The 17,952-nt window shown below is 57.7% G+C and overlaps 1 protein-coding gene across 24 annotated transcripts in view; it reads right to left on the reverse strand.

Annotated features, from left to right (window-relative positions):
• Window positions 1-17,952, reverse strand: part of NRXN2 (neurexin 2) — a 297,135-nt gene that overhangs the window by 130,151 nt on the left and 149,032 nt on the right. For 13 of the 24 annotated variants that reach the window (XM_054035003.1, XM_054035004.1, XM_054035015.1 and 10 more), the window contains 6 exons: window positions 17,028-17,054; window positions 11,206-11,325; window positions 10,129-10,513; window positions 9,505-9,695; window positions 4,752-4,925; window positions 3,841-3,960 (listed from right to left, as the gene is read on the reverse strand). In XM_054035003.1, the coding sequence (XP_053890978.1) occupies window positions 3,841-3,960; window positions 4,752-4,925; window positions 9,505-9,695; window positions 10,129-10,513; window positions 11,206-11,325; window positions 17,028-17,054 (1,017 nt within the window). The remainder of the gene's footprint in view (window positions 1-3,840; window positions 3,961-4,751; window positions 4,926-9,504; window positions 9,696-10,128; window positions 10,514-11,205; window positions 11,326-17,027; window positions 17,055-17,952) is intronic. The other 11 variants (XM_054035022.1, XM_054035024.1, XM_054035020.1 and 8 more) reach the window with 3 other exon arrangements.

Consider the following 17,952-nt stretch of genomic DNA (forward strand, 5'->3'; position numbering starts at 1 on the left):
CCCTCCACCACTCCTCCATTCTATTCCTCCATCTACCCCCACCCCGTCCATCCATGCCCCATACTGCCCCCTCTCCACTCCCCAGTCCTTCATACTCCTCCTCTATCCACCCCACCCCCCTCCACCATCACCTCCGTCCTACTCCTCTAACCACCCTCCCTTCACCACTCCTCTATCCTACTCCTCTATCCACCCCCACCATCCACGCCCCATACTTTCCCATATTCACTCTCACCCACCCACTCCTTCATACTCTTCCTCTATCCACCCCCGCATCCACACCCTGTACTACCCTTCTATCCACCCCCACTCACCCACTCCCTTATACTCATACTCTATTCACCCCACACGCCTCCATCCACCCACCCACCCCTTCATACTCCTCCTCTATTCACCCCCATCCCCTCCATCCATCCATTCTTTCCTCTGCTCCCCTCTTTCATTCCCTGTCCAGGGGGTCAATATCATCTCCCCATTTTACAGATGGAGAAACCTGAAGTACAGGGAGATTAAAGTGACTGAAGCCAAGGTCATAGTGACAGTTTATGGCAGAGCAAGGAATAGAACCAGGAGTCCTTGCTCCTAGCCCCCTGCTCTAACCATTAGACACCTCTCCCTTCCCAGAGCTGGGATATAACCCAGGAGTCCCGCCTCCTAGCCCTGCCCCCCAACCACGAGACCCAGGAGGACTAGTGAGCAAACACCATGGGATGATTACAACTCCTCGTGTCCCCCACCCACCCAGCCACCTGCTGGAGAGATTGTCAAGATGAAAACCACATTGGCAAAATGCAGATCCTGCACTGGGCTAACTAACAGCCCCCTGCAGCGGGGGGGGGGGGGGGGGGGGAAGACCCCCCACCTGGCCCCTGCACACCTCGCCCTGCTGGTCTCTGCCCTTTGCATGCTCACACTAGCAAACCACCTCCTCGCTTTCTCTTTACAGTCCTCGGTTTTCACATGCTCGCACACGCAGTGCGAGGCCTGGTCACGCTCACGACTGCCTCCGTTCACATCCTGTTCTGGGTTCCATGACCCCCCCCCACCAGTGAAACGTGCCAGGGCACTTACATGTTCTTGGCATGTTCACACTCCAGTGGTCACTTGCTTGCACAAACGGAGACAGCTGATCACTTTTACTTTCCTTTCAAATCCCTCTCCCGTCTGGATAGTCACACCCAAACAGTGGTAGGCACCCCTCCCTTTTCTAATCACACCCACCCCACTTTCCATATGCTTGCAAAGAGAGAGCAAGCTGGTTGCCTTTCTGTCCTGTTTAAGCCCCTTTCACATTCTGCAGCACCCATTGCACACACCCTGTGAAGGGGCCCGGTCACTTTCTAGACATTTTCCACACTCAGACTTTCACATCCTCGCACAAAACGTGAAGCATTCTAGCTGGCTTTTGCCAGTTTCACCTCCTTGGGGTTCCCCAAGATCGCTGCATCCCAAAAAAGAATCTTTTTATTTACTGACATTAGCAATGAGGATCTAGCACAAGATACACTCACACACAACCTCCCTCTGGTGCTGTCCCACCCACTGCCGCTCCCAGCATTTCGGGGGCAGCCACTCATAAAAGCCATAGGTGACTAGATTTAGTTGTTTAATCATCCTCCAAAGCTGTCAATCATTTAAAACAATGGCACCTCTACCCCCAAAACAGTGCTCAGAATACATAGCACTAAACCCAAGACACCCCAGCCCACAGCATGTGATGCCATGGGAGTGAGTCAAAATCAAAACAGCAAATACACAGAGCAGGGGTCACCCCCTCCAGCCGGGGGCAGAACACACCGCCACACCCCCACTCCTCAGTGCACATGCAGAGCAGGGCTCCCCCACTCCAGCAGGGGGCAGAACACACACCCCTTAGGGCTCAGGCAGCAGGGACATGCAATTCATTCCTTGCACGATTCACACTAGATTCTATTCCTTAACCCAGGCTTTGTTTTGTCCCCAGCCCCTGCCCTCATACCCGTGACCAACTCCCCATGGCTCCCCTTTACACTCCCGGAATGTATTTCCCCTCTCACACAGATGCACAATGCCCAGTGCAGAGGGCGTGGGGGGGAGGATGAAATTCCAGAGGGAGAGGATACTGCAGAGGACAGGAATTCCTGGGGGCTCGTCAGATGCCCTGGTGATGGGCTTGGGCCAAGAGCACAGCTAGGACACTCCACACTCCAATGCCCACTATGCAGTGCCAATGAGAATCACTCACACGTGCCCCACCCCCATTACCAGTGGACAGACCTCTCGCCACCACCCACCCAGCTGGGTGTCCCTCCCCATAGCCTGGATCCCAGCCCCAGTCCCCATGCCAGGATCTGCTTCGGAGGGGTGGCTGTGGGGAATGGATCAGTCCCCTAGGCCCAGCTGCTGGGCAATGCTGAGAAGCCGTCACAGGAGGCATCTCCGAGGTGTGGACTCAATTCACTGTCCAACTCACACAATCCATGGAGCTGCCCCACAGCCCTGAGCCAACATATACATGTCTGTCTCATCTTATGCGGGGGTTCCGTTCCACGGTTAGTGCGTAAAGCGAAAACCGCGTATAGCCAAAATCCCATTGAGTTCAATGGCGGGCGAAATCACCCGCACTACAGGTATAGTATTTAAAATTGTTATTTTTCTCTTTTTTGTTTTGTTTTTGCCGACAGCATAAAGTTGAAATCACGCATGTTAAATGCGCGTAAGATGTGACAGACCTGTAGATCCAGAGCCAGCACTCAGATCCAGCCCCACAGACCTGCATCAACACAGACTCTGCTCCAGAGACCCACCCCACAGAGCTGAACCAGATCATGGACCCTGCCCCACAGACTCACCCCACAGAGCCAAACCAGCGCTCGGATCCAGCCCCACAGATCTGCATCAACCCACAGACTCCACTGCAGAGACCCACCCCAAAGAACTGAACCAGACCATGGACCCTGCCCCCCAGACTCACCCCACAGAGCCAAACCAGCACTCGGGTCCAGCCCCACAGACCTGCATCAACACAGACTATGCTCCAGAGACCCACCCCACAGAGCTGAACCAGACCATGGACCCTGCACACCCCACAGAGCCAAACCAGTGCTCGGATCCAGCCCCACAGACCTGCATCAACCCACAGACTCCACTGCAGAGATCCACCCCACAGAACTGAACCAGACCATGGACCCTGCCCCACAGACTCACCCCACAGAGCTAAACCAGACCACAGATCCAGCCCCATGGACCCACCCCACAGAGCTGAACCAGACCAAGGACCCAGCCTCATGGGCAGAGCCCATAGTGCCCACCTGTCCTACAGTGCCAACCAGCCCCGGCACTAACATGGCCCACAGCTCTGACACAACCTGTGCAGAAGCCCTGGCACACAGATCCACCCCCTGGTATCCTTCCAGTTTCTGGACCCAGCCATTGGGCTCAATGTGGGCCCATGACCCAGGCCCACAGACCCAGCCCAGGGCCCCCCAAATTTCATCAGTTCAGGGGTGTCCCAGAGACCAGTCAAACCACAGTCCCCAGCCAGGCAAAAGCCAGTGACCCATGGGAGTGCTCCTCTGGCCTCCTGATGCTCCCAGCTCACGTCACCCCCCCGTATGATCATCCTCCTCCTGTCCATCCCCTAGCTGGGCACATGGCACCCCAGTCCTAGCACGCTCCCCCCGATGCTCCAGACTCGCAGAATCACAGCGTGAGTACCCCACCCTTCTTCCTGCAGTCCCCCAGCTTGCGGCCCCCCAGCGCGATCCTTCCCCCTCCTTCTATCCCCCATCCCAGCATGCAGCTCCCCCTGCGGGATCCTTCCCCATTCCCCAGCCAGGCGTGCTGGGCCCCAGCACTCACGGTCGTTGCATACGGGGCCACCGTACGAGGTCATGGTGCAGTCACACGTGTAGCCGTCCCACTGCTGCAGGCAGACGCCCTGGTTGGCGCAAGAGTCCTCGGTGCACGTGGTGCTGGGCCCTGGGGACAAGAGGCAGGGATGGGAGTTACTGGCCTGGCTCCCCCAGCCCTTTGGGACAGGGCTTGGGGTCATAACCCCCATGAGCAGAGTGGAAAAAAGCAGGTGAGAGAGAGGAGGGGACCTGCAACGAGTCAGGGGCAGAGCACCTGCACCCCTGCACCCTCCACGTTCTAACCCGCAGATCCCATTCCCCTCCCAGAACTGGGTAGCATCCAGGTGCCCAGGAATAGTACACCAGGGTGGGGGAAGGAGGCAGGAATGGCAGGTGAGGAGCTGGAGCCGGTAGGGGAGATGGGGGGAGTCCCTGGCAGCCTCCACCCATATCCCACTGCTGACGCAAGGCAGCATCTGAGGAGACATAACGCTCATGGCTGGGAGCTGGCAGCTAATGAAGGTATCTGCATCTCTCTGGTCCTCCCCACAGCCCCCCCATCATGGGGCAAGCGTCCCCCACAGGGGGAATGGGCTGCGCTGGAAGCAGGCTGGTTTCCGAGGCGCAATCCCCATTATCAGCAGGAGAGGAGACGGGGGCACTAGGAACTAGACTAGTCTGTAGGCTGAGCACTGAGCCTACAGTGCCCCCTGCAGGCCAGGCCAGAGGAGGGCGCTCCCCCCTGAGTCAGTGTTCCTGCCTGCACCCCACAGCGCCCCCTGCTGGGCGAAGCCGGGCAAGAGGAGGGAGCTCCTCCCCCCCACCCAGTCAGTGCTCCTGCCTGCTCCCCACAGTGCCCCCTGCTGGGCAAGGCTGGGCCAGAGGAAGGTGGGATCTGGGCAGCAGGGGGACTCTTACCATCGCAGCCCCTCTCGACTTGCCCGATCCGGTGCAGGGCGTCAGCGATGAGGTCAGGCAGGCGGCCGTTGAGGTCCACGGAGGCCAGGCAGCCTTGGAAGCCGTCCCGCGAGGCCACCAGCTTGGGCAAGTTGTTGAACATGTTCTTGCTCAGCCCCCCGATGTACAGCTCTCCTGGGGAGGGCACGAGACACGTCAGCGGGCAAAGGGTCCTTTAGCCCCCCGCACGCCACAGGGCTGCCCCACCACCTTCCCCTCCCCTGAACAGACCTGGCCGAGGGAGGAGCTAAAGCTCCCCCATCCCCCATTGGTCCATGTGCCCCTGCCCCGTCTGCCCCACACAACCGTGCCCTGGGGATGGGGGAGCAAACGAATCCAGACTCCATGAAAAGGGACCGCAGCTGGGGTAGGTACCTGGAGATGGGTCTGAACAACGCCCCCTGAGCGGCTATGCAGGGGAAGAGTAAGTCCCATCCTTCCCCAGCCAGGATGGGACTACAGCTGGAGCCGGGGCCCATTAGGAGCCCCTGGCTAGGTGCCCCCAGCCCTGCCCCTCCCCTAGCTAGATTTCACAGTGGAGGTCTGATTTCACGGTCTGTGACACATTTCTCATGTCCGTGAATCTGATAGGGCCCTACCCATGAGCCCCCCAGTGCCCCAATCAACATCCCTTCTCCCCACCCCATCAGCCCAGCACTGCTCCCACCCCATGAGCCCACAGTGCCCCAATCAGCACCCTTCTCCCCACCCCATCAACCCAGGGCTGCTCCTACCCCGTGAGTCTCCAAGTGCCACAATCAACTCGCTTTCTCCCGCCATCACCCCAGGCCTGCCCTCACCCAGAGGTGAAAGTAAGCCAGTCCAGTCCGGCGTACCGGCAAGAGCCAGTACGCCATGCCGGACCACACCGGCTTCCACGGCGGGGATTTAAAGGGCTCAGGACTCCCCGCAGCGGCAGGCGCTCCGGGCCCTTTAAATCCTGCCCGCAGCTCCGGCAGCCAGAGCTACGGTGGGGATTTAAAGGGCCCGGAGCTCCGCGGCGGCCGGAGCCCGGGGCCCTTTAATTTTCCCCTGAGTCCCAGGGGCTCCCAGCCACCTCTGCAGCGGGGAGCTGCGGGTTGATTTAAAGGCCCTGGGGCTCCCAGCCACAGCCAGTGCACCAGGGCCTTTAAATCTTGAGAGGCCCCGCCTCTTCCTGATGAGGCCACACACCCCTCAAGACTCCGGCAGTACAGGCAAGTCTCATCTTATGCGGGGGTTCTGTTCCGCGGTTAGCGTGTAAAGCGAAAACCATGTATAGTAAAACACTCATTGAGTTCAATGGCGGGCAGAATTGCCCGCACTACAGATGCAGTTTTTATATTGTTGTTTTTCTTTTTTTCTTCCTGTTTTTGCCGACCGTGCAAAGCTGAATTCGCGCATGTTAAATGCGCCTAAGATGCGACTTGCCTGTACCGGTAAGTCCTGTAAGTTACTTTCACCCCTGCCCTGACCCCATGAACCCCAGCACCACAATGGGGTGGTGCTGAGTGGGTTTTGGGATGGGGGCAGTGCTGGAGGTTCATTGGGGTGCAGGCTATGACAAAGCGGGAATTTTGGGTACTATTTTTGTGAGTCGCGTAGGCCATGTCTAACAGCGGCACAGCTGTACCGATGTAAGAGCGCTCCGGTAGCCACTCTGTGCCGATGGGAGAGAGCTCTCCCATCGACATAATAAAGCCACCTCAATGAGTGGTAGTATCTTCTCCTACCGCCACAGCGCTGTGCACACTACCACTTATGCTGGCGAAACATCCGTCGCTCAGGGGCAGGGCTGGCTCCAGCTTTTTTGCCGCCCCAAGTGGCGAAGCAAAAAAAATTAAAAAAACTAAAAAAGATAAAGCCACGATCAGCGGCACTTCGGCAGCAGCTCTACCGTGCCGCTTCATTCTTTGGTGGCAATTCAGCAGGTCCTTCGCTTCAAGAGGGATGGAGGGACCCGCTGCTGAATTGCTTTCGAAGACCCAGACGTGCCGCCCCTTTCCATTGGCTACCCCAAGCACCTGCTTCCTTCGCTGGTACCTGGAGCCGGCCCTGTTCAGGGGGGTGGTTTTTTCATACCCCCTCAGTGACATGAGTGGCAGTGCAGACATGACCTTGTGTGTGCCTTGGTTTCCCCTATATCTTGCACTGTTACTCAGTGTGGGGGAAAGGACTAAGAGCAGGTCTACACTTAAAACACTGCACTGGTGCAGATGCACGGCTGTAGCACTTAAGAGAAGATGCTCCTATGTCGAGGAGAGAACGTCTCCCATAGGTGTAGTTACTCCACCTCTGCAAGAGGCAGTAGCTCTGTGGAGGGGGTAGCCCTCCTGCGGACACAGCAATGCAGGGGTGTGGATTATTCACACCCTGAGTCACTAGTGTAGCTAGCGGGTGCAGGGGAAGCAGCCGCTTCCCCCGCCTTTCCAAAAGCGGCTGGAGGAGCGAGGGGGGGCGCAGGCTAGCGGCCCGCAGCGCGACCCTGCAGCCGCGGCCGGGCTGGAAGTCGGAGTGAGGGGGGACGCAGGCTGGCAGCCCAGCAGCCGGGCTGGAGGAGCGGAGGTGGCGGGGGGCCCAGGCTGGCGGCCCGCAGCGTGGCCCGGCCGCCGCGGCCAGGCCAGAGGTCAGAGCAAGGGGGGGACGCAGGCTCGCAGCCCGGCACCTGCGACCGGGCCAGAGGAGCGAGGCGGGGCCCAGGCTCGCAGCCCGGCAGCCGCAGCCGGGCCAGAGGAGCGAGGCGGGGCCCAGGCTCGTGGCCCGGCAGCCGTGGCTGGGCTGGAGGAGCGAGGGGAGGCCCAGGCTGGCGGCCCGGCAGCCGCGGCTGGGCCGGAGGAGCGAGGGGGCGCCCAGGCTGGCGGCCCGCAGCGCAGCTGGCATCCATGGGGGGGCGGCGGGCGCAGCCGGAGGAGCGGGGCAGGGGGGCGCAGCATGGCGGCCGGAGGAGCGAGGGGGGGACCACGGGGGGGGCACGGCAGGGCCGGAGGAGCCATGGAGTGGGAGGGTCAGTGCAGCCGGATAGGAGTCAAGGGGGCGTGGCCAGAGGAGGAGCCAAGGGAGGGCGCCTTTTTTATCTTTGCTCCCCCTCCTCTTAAAAGCTGGCTACGCCACTGCCCTGAGTGACATAGTAATACTGAGATGATTTTGTAGTGTAGCCCAGGGCTTAGGTTGGCTTAACTACGGGCTCAGGGGTTGTGGATTTTTCACACCCCTGAGCGATGTACATAAACCAACCTAATTTTCTAGTGAGGACAAGCCCTAGGGGACACGGGAGAGTGTCACCTCCCTGTCTGGGTGGAATGAATAGAGCCCTCCAGGAACCAGCTGTAACCGACCCAGAACAAGGGGCCAGAGAGACCAGGCCAGCCCCAGTGACTCAGGGATCCACCCTCCCAGCAGGGAAGCTGAGCCGAGACCCCAGCTGGAAAAGAAAGGACTGGAGGGGGCACTGGGGGAGAAGTGCTGGCTGCTGGAGGAAGCTAGGAGCTCCTACCTGAGAACTACCGAGGCGGACAGACAGACATAGAGTCAGTCTCAGCAGGCGGGAGGCTGCGTGGCCCACCCTGGAGGAAGAGTGAGAGCCCTGGGGTCTGGCGCAGCGAAGGGATTTCTCCACAAAGCTGGGGGCGCAGCCTGGAGCCTGTGGATCTGTGACAGCCCCCCAGCGCCGGCCTGCTCCCGGCCGATTGAGTGATCCATGCACACAGGAGTGAAGGAATGGACAGGATCCTCTGGGTCCTTTCGCTTGCAGGAATACCGACCCCAGTGCATGGCTCAGTCTAAGCCAGTGCTGAGATGCAGCCACCTCTGGGGTGGGGCACGGGGCTTTTCATATCCACACAGCAGTTTAAGTCAGGAAGTGAGGCAGAATTCCAAACTCAATGGGCACTGCTGGGGAGCTTCAGCAAAACAATCCAATCTGAGATACAGTCAGTTCTGGCTGCATGGGGAGATCACCCCACACCAGCACGCCGCCACCACCACACCCCTGCTGCCCAGCCCCCCCACGCTGCCCCCCTGCTTCCTTGAAACGCAGCCCCCTCATACAGGAGTGGCGCCAGGGTTTTTGCCGCCCTAGGCAGCAGCACTCCTCCTCTGAGCATTCGGCGGCAGGGGGTCCTTCCGCTCCGGGTCTTCAGCAGAAATTCGGCGGCGGGTCCTTCACTCGCTCCGGGACCCGCCACCGAATTTCCGCTGAAGACCCAGAGCGGAAGGACCCCCGCCGCTGAATTTCCGCTGAGGGCGCCAAAATGCCGCCCCCCAAATCCTGCCGCCCTAGGCGACCGCCTAGGGTCGCCTAATGGAAGCACCGGCCCTGCCCCCATACTGAACCCTCACTGCAACCTGTAACAGTCCCCCCACACCAACACCCCCAGAGCACAGCTCCCATTCCAACCCCCCTGCACCCTGCAGCGCAGCCCCCCCATACCGACCCCTCGCAGCACAGCCCTTCATTCCGACCCCCCTGTACCTGCAGCCCAGCCCCCCATACTGACCCCCTGCACCCTGCAGCACAGCTCCCCATACCGACCCCTCGCAGCACAGCCCTTCATTCCGACCCCCCTGTACCTGCAGCCCAGCCCCCCATACTGACCCCCTGCACCCTGCAGCACAGCTCCCCATACCGACCCCCTGCAGTGCAGCCCCTCTTAGCTCCATGCTGGGGCCAGCAGTGTCTGTAAGGGGAGTGTGCCCCCAGTGCCCTCATGGCCCAGCACTGGCTGGCGTGGCTCACCCTTGAGGTCCAGGTTGCGGGCACCGTTGGAGTGCTGGGTGACAGTGCGGGAGTCGATCTTGAGCGTGTGGACGTTACTGGTGTCACGCGACACGATTACATTGTGCCACTGATTGTCATTAACCGGCTTGTCCGAGTTCCCCTTCATCAGCGATGGCCCGTTGCCCAGGTCGAAGACATAGTGGATGTACCTGTGTGGAGCGGGCAGTGGAGCGTGAGGGGGTGGGCAGATGGGCTGGTTGGCAGAGCAGCGGGAGGAGCGTGTGCCCAGAGGGCAGGACAATGGGCAGGAGACCTAGGCCCCTGCTTGAGGCCCAGCGCCCTGTGGGCAGCACTTGAGGCAGAGCTGGGGTCAGTGAGGGCAGGGCTCCCTGTGAGGGGCAGTGAGCGAGGCAGGAGGCAGGGCAGTGGGGTGGAAAGAAGACCCTAGTGGGCAGGGCAGAGGAGCATTGTGCCTGAGGATGCAGCAGGCCCAGAGGGCATAGCACGTGGATCAGAGGTTGGGCACTAGGCCTGCTCCCTGGGGCAGGGCCCATTGCCTAGCAGGCAGGGCGAGGAGCCCAGACCGGGGCAGGCCCATTGCCCACTGGGGTGGGGAGGTTGGGGGCAGGGGCTGCGTCTCACCCCTTGACCAGCTCCACCACGATGAAGTCGTTGCCATTGCCGCTGTTGAAGAGGATGAGGCCGTCGGTGGCGGTGGTTTTGAACTGGAAGAAGAGGTGCATGGAGGCATAGGCCTGCAGCGTGGCCAGCGCCAGGTAGCTGGCGCGGCTCTTGAAGGTGACGGGGTCGGCAATGATGCTGCGCAGGCCGAAGCGGGCATTGAGCTCGCAGTAGCTGATGTCGCCATTCTTGCACAGGTCCATGTAGGGCAGCCCATTGAACACCAGGCTGCTCAGGTGCCCGATGAAGTTGGAGGGCACCACGGAGATGAAGCGGCGCTCCGTCATGATGCCGGTCTCGATGTTGTGGAACTCCAGGCGGGTGTGCGCGCCGGCCATCTGCCCTGCTTGGAGCGGGAGGGGGGCAGGGCACTGTTACACACCAGGGTGGGACGGGGGCAGACTCCAGACCTGTGCCCTCACCCCAGCCGGTGACCCTCCATCCCAACTGGCAGCCCCCTGCTATCCCAGCCCTGGGCTCCCCCCACCCCAGCCCTGCCAGTGCCCCTCAGCCCCCTGCTATCCCAGCCCTGGGCTCCCTGCGACCCAGCCTTGCCACTGCCCCTCAGCCCCCTGCTATCCCAGCCCTAGGCTCCCCCCACCACAGCCCTGCCAGTGCCCCTCAGCCCCCGGCTCTCCCCCCCAGCCCTGCCAGTGCCCCTCAGCCGTCTGCTATCCCAGCCCTGGGCTCCCCCCACCCCAGCCCTGCCAGTGCCCCTCAGCCCTCTGCTATCCCAGCCCTGGGCTCCCCCCACCCCAGCCCTGCCAGTGCCCCTCAGCCCTCTGCTATCCCAGCCCTGGGCTCCCCCCCCCAGCCCTGCCAGTGCCCCTCAGCTCCCTGCTATCCCAGCCCTGGGCTCCCCCCACCCCAGCCCTGCCAGTGCCCCTCAGCCCTCTGCTATCCCAGCCCTGGGCTCCCCCCACCCCAGCCCTGCCAGTGCCCCTCAGCTCCCTGCTATCCCAGCCCTGGGCTCCCCCCACCCCAGCCTTGCCAGTATCCCTCAGCCCCCTGCTATCCCAGTCTGGGGTCCTCACGTACCTTCCACGGTGACGTTATCCACCGAGAGCTGCAGGCTCTTCCCGCGCCGCACAACCCGCACTGTGTGCCACTCATTGTCGTTGAGTTTGTGGCCAGCGAAGAGGGTCTCGGGGCCTTTACCTGAATTGGGGAGGGGGGCAGCACAGGGGGTTAGTGCTCCAATGGGGTCGGGGGAATGGGCACAAGGCCTAGACAGCCCCCAGGTGCCAGCCCCTCCCCTGCCTGTCTGGATACATCCTGAACACACACAACCCCCAATACTCACCAAGCTGGCAACACCCCCCCCCCCAACTCCCCCCCATCCCATAGCAACTTAGGTAGTATCTCCCCCTCCCCACTCCCTCCTAGATACACACTGAACCCACGCAGACACACACACACACACACCCCGCCAGACTGCCCCAGCTAGCAACAGGCCGGGATTATACAGGCCCCCAATATACACCCCACCCTCCTAGAGCCCATACACTCCCTGAGGGCAAAGAGTGCACAGGGGGATGGGTGAGGGATGGGGTAGTTCATCACTCCTTCCATTCCTCCCAAGTCCTGACCGCACTGCACTCCTGTTCTGCAGTTGCTACACTGGGATGGTGCCAGTACCCTGGAGAGGTTGTGACAGCTGCTCAGGGGAAACTCTGGCTCAGGGCTGGGAAAAAATAGCTCCCCAGGAAATTCAGGCCCAAACCTTACAGCTTCCAACTGCATGCACAGCCCTGAGCACACCCACACCCCACTACAACCCCGCTGGGTGTAACCATACACACCCACAGCCCTGAGCACACCTCACTACAACCCCCTGCTGGGTGTAACCATACACACCCACACGCCACTACAGCTCCCTGCTGGGTGTAACCATACACACCCACACGCCACTACAACTCCCTGCTGGGTATAGCCACACACACAGCCCTGAACACACCTACACACACACCCTACTGGGTATAATTGCATACACACAGCCCTGAGTAAACCTACACCCCACTGCACTCTAGTGCTAGGTGCAATTGCACACACAGTCCAGAGCACACCTACACTGCTCTATTCAGCTCTCAACCTTGCTAGTCTCTTTGTCTCTCACACACAGGGACCAAAGACTAACAATGAGGCTTGCTACTGGAGAATGTGTGTGTGTATCACCACCTGCTGGTGAGCAAGCGAATCAGCAAGAGAACAAGTGAAATGACAGATCATCTTGAAATCCATCCCTGCATCTCCAAGGAAACCTCCCAGGTCAGAAATGGGGAACTGGTGACCCCGTAAACCACAGGTTAGGAAAAAAGTAATATCCATGGCCAATCCTAACCCACTATTCCTCCCCCCATTAGCACCTCATCTTCTCAGTCACCGCTAGCTGGTAGGGGTGACCCAATAAACAGCCAGCTGCTAAGCGACCCCCCTCCTGAATCACCCCCTCCCCATCCAGGTGTGCTTAGAGCAGGGTGGAGGCAGGGCTGAGAGCCTGTAAGTAGCTAATGAATCATTACCATTAGGCAACTAATTCATTGCATGGAAGGGTTAATGCCAGGTCACTGCATGGGAGGATCTGGCTATTTAATAGTTATCACCATGCCTATTAATGACTGCATGGGTGTCTAATATACCCGGGTGGATGGGGTGACAGGAGGGACGCATTTGTATTGTAGTAGGGCCTACATTATTTGCATGCTTTCTAACCACCCCAGGTCTGTGAGGGAATGGTTCATTATTATTAATTGTATGGGGGCTAATAAACACAGCTATATAGGAAGGACCTAAATTAGTATTCATAATAATTGCATGTGGTAGTGGATAATTAATCAATTGGCATATTAGTTGCATGGGGTGTCGATACCAGGTATACGGGGAAGGAAAGGGCTAATTATTTGTATTGCAGTAGGACCAACATTAATTGCAAGGCACCAACAACCCCAAGTCTCTGGGAGAATGGTTCATTAGTATTTTGCATATTATTAATTGCATGGGGGCTAATAATCCCCAGGTGCATAGGGGAGGGGCTAATTAATTATGGTATTTCTACTTTGGGCCTAATGCAGGGATGGGCAACTTAAGATAGCAGAGGCCCCACCAGCCCCTCTGGCTGGCTGGTGTGGTCTAGGAAGAAGTGGTCCCTGCTGCTGTGAGAACATGTGCCAGAGCAGTGAGTCCTGCAGCGACAGCCCCGCACTGTATGATGTCACCTCACACACACCTGCCTGCCATTGCTCAGCTCCACAATCTGTGGGAAGGCAGATGAGCTTGTGCCCCTGCCCAGGGACACATTTTCCTTCCTCCAGCAGGGGCCAGGGAGCAGTCTCCTGGTTGGTGGGCTGGATACAGCCCCATCATGGCCACCAGTCATGCAACCCCGGCCTACATTATTAATTGCAGGGACTCTAACCACTTTTGAGCCATAGGGAGAGGAGGGACTAAATTATCTGCAGCTATCTGTATTGGAGTAGGACCTATATTAATTGAATGGTTTAACAATCCAAGTTATCTAAGGAAGTGGTTCATTAATTATTATTTTGCATGTTATTAATTGCACAGGGGTTGATACCTGATACCCAGCTGGGTAGGGAGATGAGCTAATTATTATGTATTTGTATTGCAGATGGACCTACGTTCATTGCATGGAGGCTAATCAGCCCAGGTTTACAGCGAGTATGGCTAGTCTGTTATTGTTTATACTCTGAAGTGTGGTTGGGCCTAGATTATTCATTTTTGAGGGGGCAGGTGGATGACAATGGGAAATATTCTTCTCCACACACTCCCCAGGTGCTGGGCACAGTGCATCAGCTATTGCATTAGCAGGCTGACGCTGCCCTAAGTTCCATTAGCCCAGGTAAATCAGGCTTGCTTAGGTGAGTTCTACCACCTGGGGGGGGGGGGACCCAGACTCTGCAGCTCCTCGTCCAGCAATGGAGGCATCCTTTTGCTGGTTGGATTAAGGGACTCTGGGGAGGGCAGGGAATGATGGGGGGGAGGGGCTGTTCAAGGGATTCTGACCTCCCACAGGTTCCCAAAGCAAAAGAGCCCCCTCCTCACCTGAGTTGGGGGAGGGAGGCCCAATTGTATTTCCCCACCCCTGAGACCTTTCCTTCCCTGCCCTGGGGGCTGCAACGCACCTGGGGATGGGGATCCCCTCACATCTAGGGATGGAGGTTGAAGAGGCAGTGAGAAATACACTCCTTCACCCCACCCCTAATCACTACCCCTCCAATCCCTAGCCCCTTTCTACATATTGCAATCCTCACCTCTGTGTCCCCCACCCCATCTCCAGAGCCATCCCACCTCATTCCCCACCCCCACCTTTCCACATATCATCATCCCTACTCCCCCTCCTCATACCCACTCCCAATCCTCACCCATGCATATTCCCTACACCCACACACCTCTCTGCACTAAGTCTCTGCCCCATGGTGTAGGGACCTCCATCGTCCCCCCCACCCCTGGCTCTCCTCCCAATTCTAGGGCTCATTTGGAGCTGGAACCCACCCACCAAACACCTGGGACTCTTTGTCAGAGTGAATCCTGGCTGGATTTCCCAGACCTGGTGGGGGGGGTGGGGAAGCAACTCAGCAATTTAGATCAAGGACTATATGGGAGACATGGCAATCTGTGTTGGGACTGGGAGCCTGGACTCCTGGGTTCTCTCCCCAGCTGTCTCTGTGATCTTGGGGACTGGTCACTTCCCCTCCTTATGTCTCAGCTTCCCCTTCCATGAGTTGATAGTAAATTCTTCACCTGCCTGGCACAAGGGTGAGTTGTGATTAGGTGTTCTCTTCCCAACACATTAGGAACCCACATGCACAAGAGCTGGGGCTTATCCCCACCATGGGGCCCCACCCCTTTCTAGCCAATGAAATGCCATTGGCCCATCTACGCACCTGAGTCCAAGGGGTGGAGCTCCTCGCTGTCAGGAGATGCATCACACTTGGGGGCTGCATGTCACTGCTGGCACGAGTGCAGCCCTGAGCACACGTGAGTGTAACCATGGCTGCCCCCCAGCCAGCGCACTCACCCGTGTAACCGTGGCCCCCAGCCAGCACACTCACACATGTAACTGTGTGTCCTCCAGCCAGTGCATGTAACTGTGTGCCCCAACCAGCGCATACACGTGTAACCGTGTGCCCCCAACCAGCGCATACATGTGTGTAACCATATGCCTCCCAGCCAGTGCATACACACCTGTAACTGTGTGCCTCCCAGCCAGTGCACACATGTGTGTAACTGTGCCCCCCCAGCCAGTGCATACACACGGGTGTAACTATGTGCATCCCAGCCAGCGCACACATGCGTGTAACTGTGTGCCCCTCAGTCAATGCACATGTATATGTAATGGTGTACTCCCCTGGATGGAACATTCATGTAATGGTGTGAAACGCACCACAGCTGGCACACATGTAATGGTGTGCCCCTCTGACCAGCACATGCATGTATGTAATGGTGTGACACAGACCCTAGCTGGCACACATGTATGTGTAATCGGTGCCTACCCCAACAGTCTTTGTGTGGTACAATGTTCCCCCAACTGGCATGCAAACATGCATTTGGATCTGTTCCATGGCCAGTGTGCATATCAGTGTCCCCCTGCTGGGTGTGTGTGTGTATGTGTGCATGCATGCTGCCCCCTGCTGGAAGGAGTAAGACCTACTCTCCTCAGTATGTGTGCATTACCATCTACGTGAGTGAATGAGACCTGCTGCATGGGGGTGTGGTGGTTTGGTGCAATTGTGGTTGTGTGAAACTCTTTGTTTATGTGTGATAAGTGTGAAAGTTTGTTTTTGTGTGTGTAGCTGATTGTGTGTGTCTGGGGCAGACTGTGGTGTGGCTGGGTGAGTCTATGTAACCATGTGAGGCTTGTGCATGTGGTGTGTGTTGTGGGCACAGAAAGGACCAAGGTGCTGTGGTGCCCTGCACCTATCATCCCAAAGCAAGGTGCCAGTCACTTACCACCAGGGCTTTGCCACTCACCTGTGGGGACACAGGTGTGTGTGTTTAATTTTCCCCTACCCCAGTTTTGCTGAGCAGCTCCATGCTGGACAGGGCGAGAACCATGAACTAGAGACTCCCCATCAGTTGCTTGCAGTAGGAGGGCTTATGACACCCCATAGTGTGTTTCTGAATCCAGCCTGCAGGAGCAGTGGTGCAAACAGGCTGCAGGGAGGAGGGTAGTGTGTCAACAGTGCCTGAGGGGCCAAGGCATGGGGTGGGGGGGAAATAGCAGGTCCTGTCTTCTTGGGGTGTTTCAGGTCCAGGTGGGGATGGGGTGCAGGGCAATTTCTAGCCAACCCTCTCACCCTATATGAGGCTCTGTAAGCATCAAACATGCAGTAGGGGTATAAAGCTCGGACATGCACATACAGGGCAGGTGCAGTTAGTCTGAGGCAAGGGGAAACTGAGGCAAGGAGCAGTGAAGTGACTCATTTTAAGGTGACACCCTAAAATGGGCAGCACTGGGGATAGAACCTAGGATCCCTGACTCCCAGTCTGCTGCTCTAACCACCAGCCCTCACTTCTCTCCCTGAGCCAGGATAGAACTCAGGAGTTCTCACTCAGCCCTTCTGCACTAACCCCTATACGCGCTCCCTTCGCAGAGTTAAAAACCTCCCAGCCCACACACGCTAACTGCTAGACACCATTGCCCTTCCAGAGCCAGGAATAGAACCCAGGAGTCCCAGCCCCTCCACCTCTTCTGTGCAGCGTCATAGCAAATCAGCTACAGTCATACAGCACCTGTCACCTTTCCATTAGGATTGACCCCCAAAATTCACCCGGTTCATTTAACGAGCAGGAGAGAGAGAACATGAAATAAAAACCCCGAAGGTAAAGAAGTGACTTACTGGGGTTACAGCCTATCCTGACACAGTCTGAGACGGGGGCCAGGGTGATGGGGGGTAGGGGGAGAGAGAAGAGAACGCAACAGTTTTACATCCTTCAAAGTTACTTCTGCAAACAACCATCCAATTCACAGCCCACCATCCGGGGACAGACGCGGGTCAAGGTGGCCATTTGGAGCCCAGGGGAACGGAAACCTCTCACACTGAGGAAGGGGACCCCAAATTTGGTAGGAACTGGTCCCTTAAAAGTATCCCACCTACAGCCCCAAACTACCTTCCTGGACAGCAGTGGGGCTGCATCATTTCTTGTTGCGTATGATAACTGGACTGTGTCTGTACAGCACCTGGTGCAACCAAGATGGGGGCTCACAGGCACTTCTGCAATTCAAGTCATAAACAGTCGTTCTAATGATGCAGCAGGGCTCCATTGTGCCAGGTGCTGGACAGACACCAAACAAAAAGCAACTCCCTGCTCCTAAAGAGCTGCCAATCTCCAGCCTTGGCTACACACACAAGTTGTCTTGCTTTAGCTTCCCCAGTCTAAAGCGGAACAGTGCTGCCTAATGTGGACATGGTTGTACCAATATAAAAGTGCATAGCTATTCCTGTAGGGGCAGGGAATAAGCTTTTCTGATGAGAGATTTTTTTCCGCATGGGGAAATTCCCCGGCAGAGCTTGGCAAGCGGAGTAATTATCCCAGAATAAAATCACTTTCATTCCAGAACAGAGTGTCCATACTGGGAGTTAATAATTAACAATTAATAACCATTCCGCGGTAGCTATGCTGGGAAATTTCCCCATGTGGCACCTTTATCCTGGTATAACTGTGTCCTCACTTGTAGGCCTGAATTAGTTTGTTGAAGGGAATTGGCCTGAGCTGGTTTATAAAGGAAACTGGCCTAAACCGGTTTAGGAAGCAGATTGGCAC

The sequence above is a fragment of the Malaclemys terrapin genome, chromosome 7 (assembly GCF_027887155.1).
Source record: "Malaclemys terrapin pileata isolate rMalTer1 chromosome 7, rMalTer1.hap1, whole genome shotgun sequence".
In the NCBI taxonomy this organism is placed as follows: Eukaryota; Metazoa; Chordata; order Testudines; family Emydidae; genus Malaclemys; species Malaclemys terrapin.